Below are 4,604 nucleotides of genomic sequence, written 5' to 3'. Positions count from 1 at the left end.
GTATAAGGCTAAATAAACCGTGCTGTAAACGCACGGGACCGTTGCTGCTTCTTCAAATGTCCACGCATCGGGTATGTTCCAACAAAGATCATCATCTTTCTCAATGACGTTTGCTATACAACTAGTAAGAGTAACTTTTAATTACTGTCCAATTTGTGAAATCACAGCATAATAATTTCTTGTAGCATTACATACTCAGTGTTACGAATTCCCATTATACGTTGTCCGTTAGCATCGAAACCCACGTATTCCATTCCAAGAGGAAGATACTGAAATAATCGTCCTTGTAAAATCGCCTCTTGAAGTAATAATTTACCAGTGGCGAGCATTATATCTTTAAAATTCAGAGATGAGTAAACAACATGCACCAAATCCTCACGACAACACACGTCTGATAGATTATTCTCTATCCAACAAAATGTACTTAAGTCACCACGAACCTATGAAAAAATGAAAATTGTTTTATGACACAACGTATACAAAACGGAATTTTAAAAAGAAACTTTATAATAGTGTATTCAATCCTCCGTCCGACAAGTAGAATTATGCATTTGAGAGACGAATGATAATGTTATAATGATAACGAACATGTTTTGAAAAAATTAGTATTTACCGTTTGACAGACATGAGCGGTAGGTACAGATCTGATTTTGGGTTGAGGTAACTTTAAATGTCTGTACGATCCCCAACTTTTATTAGATCGCAATACATTAATGGTCATATCTTTCTGTAATTGCTCTAGATAAAAGGGATCTTCAAGAGAGAATTTAGGTGCCTTCTCATCTTGAACGAGCACACCTCTAACAAGTTCTCCACCTGGCTCTTTTCTCAAGCAATTAACAAAACCTAACAAACCACACTCAAAATTTTTCTCTCCAACAATTATAATTCTACTATTACTATTAAGCTTATTCTCGTCGCTCACAAGGTGCTTTAGATTTTCCAGCCAATTAAAGTTATCATTACTTATGTAAACAACAGTCCTTTCTCTTATCGAAGCTTTTTTTTTCAGAAGCACAACTAGTTCTTTATCAGTGCGTTTTTCGAGAATAACATTTAATTCGTATTGCTGTAAATGTTTTTTATAATCAGTTGAATCGCACTTTTCACGTGTCAATAGATAACCACCATCTCTCAAAAATGGCAACAGTCGCTCTAAAGAAGCGAGTTGTTTGGTCAAAAGATTGAATCCAGCAACAATTAAAGCTTTATCGTCTAAAGATGTTCTTTCAAAATCTTTGATTGAGAAGTTTTGCGGTAAATCTTCTGGCCTGAAACGATTTGATGATGTTAATAGAGTGATATTCACTTGTATCAATGGCATGTCACCAAATGCCTCAAGCAGCAACGAAGACGAAAGATTTTCTAATTCAATATCATCGACGTCTTCCACTAGCTCAGTGGCTTGCACTTTGATAATTTGATGATCTTCCAGTACGAGTTGGGCCGATATTCGAATTGCTTCATTTAAAGAAATCTTAGCACGATCACAATGAGCTACAAACATATGCTCCTCGATAACAGCATCTTGGGCTAATTTCCGGCGAGAGATCTGAGTAGCCATCAGACCTTGAATCTCTACTCCTCCAGCTTTTATCGTGTCTATCTCTTTATATATTCTTACCTGTAATACTATAATAAGACAAGTAATGTAATACGCTTTATATTATGGAAATCTTTTACACAATATTTATGAATTGAACGAAGAACTTTTAGTAATGGAAGTCAATTACGTTTATCCATGTCTGTTGTAACTTCTGCATTATTTATGTTATCCCGTAGTTTCGAAGCATGAAGCACTGGATTGATCACTAATTTTTTAATACCCGTAGGAACACACAATTCCCTAGTATCATATCCGATAATTTGCATTTGTAACATACTATCCATAAATGTTTCCCAATTATTTTTCCAAGCGATATGTCCTTGGGTTCCCGAAATAGAGGCACTTTTTAATCCACGAAATAAGCCCCTGTACTGGTATCCACGCAATTTCAACTCTTTGTAGATATCTCGTGCAGTCATATCTTCATCTTCATCATAATTTTCCGATAATATGTTTATCGGAATCATTTCTTGTTCTGGATTTAATGCCTCGTACACTGTACCTGTGACAACAACGCTATCTCCTTCGGTTATTTCGAACTTTCCATCTGTAATATTTGTATAAATTTGACTATATGGCATTTTTGTCATCGTACTACATTAACCGTAATCGATATTCGCTAATCCATCGGACTCAAATATTTTTTTCAACTGCCTTGTAAAGATTTAAGTTATTATAAATATTTATATAATAATTTAGGGTACAATGGACCTATGAATAGACCTATTATAGAACTTTAAGAGGAAATTTCGATTAGAATTAAAATCACTCATCTCATAAGTACCTCTCTGTATTGAAACATATAGTTGTACAGCATCATTTTTTGATAAATGAGTTGCACGAATAAATTTTACATCTCGAAAAACTATCGGTATTGTTGTGTACATTAACCCTTTTATCATGCCAATTGTTTTCCAAACAAGTCCCAAGTAACTCGTCGCGGGTAGCAAATTTCTTCCATCAATTACATGACCGCTCATATATTCATAGTCGTCATCCTCGAGCAAAATTTTGACGTATCTCCCTCTCGATTCTATAAACTGTTGTTCTTCATTCGGTACAAGCCAGTTTTCAGAATGATCCCATCTGAGTTAATATAATTCTTATTTATATGTGAATAATTATACATGCACATATACATTATTAATTATAGGTATAAAATGAATTTTTTATACATATATATAATATAATAAAATAAATTTTATTTTATATTATATCGTATATTTAATAATTTTGTGATTATAATTAATAATATACATATATATTGACTATTTACATATATATGTCACAGTCAAAGTGTTAACTTACATTTAGTAAATGTATACATATCCTGCCGAAAATGATCGACTAAAACCGATTAAAATGTAATCTGTTTTAATCTTCATTCTGGTACTGCAATCGTACATGCTTTGAAAGATACCTGTGAAAATTGTAGCCATTGTGGATGCTCAGTTGTTGTTTGACAGTCATTTGTGCCAGTCGATGTCAGTGATTTTGTAAAAATGGAAAAAATCGAATATACATTTCCAAGACACTGTTGAAGCGATTTAAGCGAAACGAATCGAATTTTTTGCGTCCATTAGTAACTGTAAATGAAACTTGGATGAAACTCCACTACTTCGCTGAGACGAAGGAACAGTCAAAACAGTCAAAACAGTAGATTACATCCATAGAAGCCCATTTTGCAGAGCAAGATGCCAACTATTATTTGAATGGGTTAAAGGGATGAGAGCAACAGTAGGAAAAATGTATCGACTTAAAAGGAGAGTATGTTGAAAAATAAAACCGAATTTGACCGAAAAAATACTTGTTTCTATGTTAGACTCAAAACTTTTCAAACGACTCTCGTACAGACGGTGACAGGTATGCCTTAACACCTGAAATTGTACGAGTATTGGGATACATTCAGAGCACGCTCTCCGTCTCTAGATATTCGTCCATCGTGGCTGTTGATTATTTGGCAAAGTTATTCTATTATATTTTAAGAAAACTTTATATAATATAAACAATAAGAATATTATTTTTAATTTTATATAATATATAATAAATAAATATATATATAAAATAAATAATAAATAAGTAAATAAAAACAAAGCTGTAAGTTTATACATATATATGGGTCATTCCACGTCAACTCGACCACCCTCCTGCCCAAAACTGTACGCAACCGAATGTTACTTACAGAGTACCAAAATTTTGATTGAAGCTTCTAGTTTTCGATATCATGTGGCGATTTTGAAAAATATCAAGTAGGGGAGACCGGGGTCAGTAAACTAGGGATAAGTAGAATAATCGAGGCTACGTTACAAACAAATCACACGAGACACGCGTAAACCCGTCTGAGCACGCAGCAGCGATTGCCGCTCAGTCTGCTGTAACATCTCGTTGATAACACATCTATGATAGAAGTTACGCTACAATTTCAAAAAATCGTACACCTAAGTAAACATTTTTATTCTTAAAGTTTTTGTTTTACAATAGTATATATAATTGTCTGAGGTATTTTATTTTCATTTAGATACCGTAGTTCTTACTTAATAAAGTCCAACAGATTTTTTTGTTTATCTGTCTTTGTTATCGTATACTGTTAATGTTTTTAAAAAACCCTAGTAGCACAGAACATTGGCTATACATTGGCTAAGATTGGCTAAACATTGGTTATATTGGGCATACATTGGCCAATATTTCCCAATGTAATGCCAATATTGGTTATACGATAAATGACAATGTATAACCAATATTGCAAATCAATCATTATCCAATATTGGCTTTACATTGGGCATACATTGGCCAATATTTCCCAATGTAATGCCAATATTGGTTAAACATTAAATGCCAATGTATAGCCAATATTGCATGTCCATCATTGCACAATATTGGTTATATAATGAATGCCAATGTATAGCCAATATTGCAAATCAATCATTATCCAATATTGGCTTTACATTGGGCATACATTGGCCAATATTTCCCAATGTAATGCCAATATTGGTTAAAC

At 33.3% G+C, this 4,604-nt stretch overlaps 1 protein-coding gene across 1 annotated transcript in view; it reads right to left on the bottom strand.

Annotated features, from left to right (window-relative positions):
• The window catches only part of LOC108727527 (fatty acid synthase), a 6,278-nt gene extending 3,202 nt beyond the window's left edge, over window positions 1-3,076 (bottom strand). The window contains exons 1-6 of the mRNA XM_018455680.1: window positions 3,027-3,076; window positions 2,391-2,692; window positions 1,734-2,153; window positions 614-1,632; window positions 196-440; window positions 1-121 (exon numbers count right to left, since the gene is read on the bottom strand). Of these exons, the coding sequence (XP_018311182.1) occupies window positions 1-121; window positions 196-440; window positions 614-1,632; window positions 1,734-2,153; window positions 2,391-2,692; window positions 3,027-3,076 (2,157 nt within the window). The remainder of the gene's footprint in view (window positions 122-195; window positions 441-613; window positions 1,633-1,733; window positions 2,154-2,390; window positions 2,693-3,026) is intronic.
• Between the last annotated feature and the right edge of the window lie 1,528 nt (window positions 3,077-4,604).

The sequence above is a fragment of the Mycetomoellerius zeteki genome, unplaced genomic scaffold (genome assembly GCF_001594055.1).
Source record: "Mycetomoellerius zeteki isolate Tzet28-1 unplaced genomic scaffold, Tzet1.0 scaffold503, whole genome shotgun sequence".
Lineage (NCBI taxonomy): Eukaryota > Metazoa > Arthropoda > Insecta > Hymenoptera > Formicidae > Mycetomoellerius > Mycetomoellerius zeteki.
Note: the sequence above shows the minus strand (reverse complement) of the source record. Positions and strands in the feature narration are given on the sequence as shown.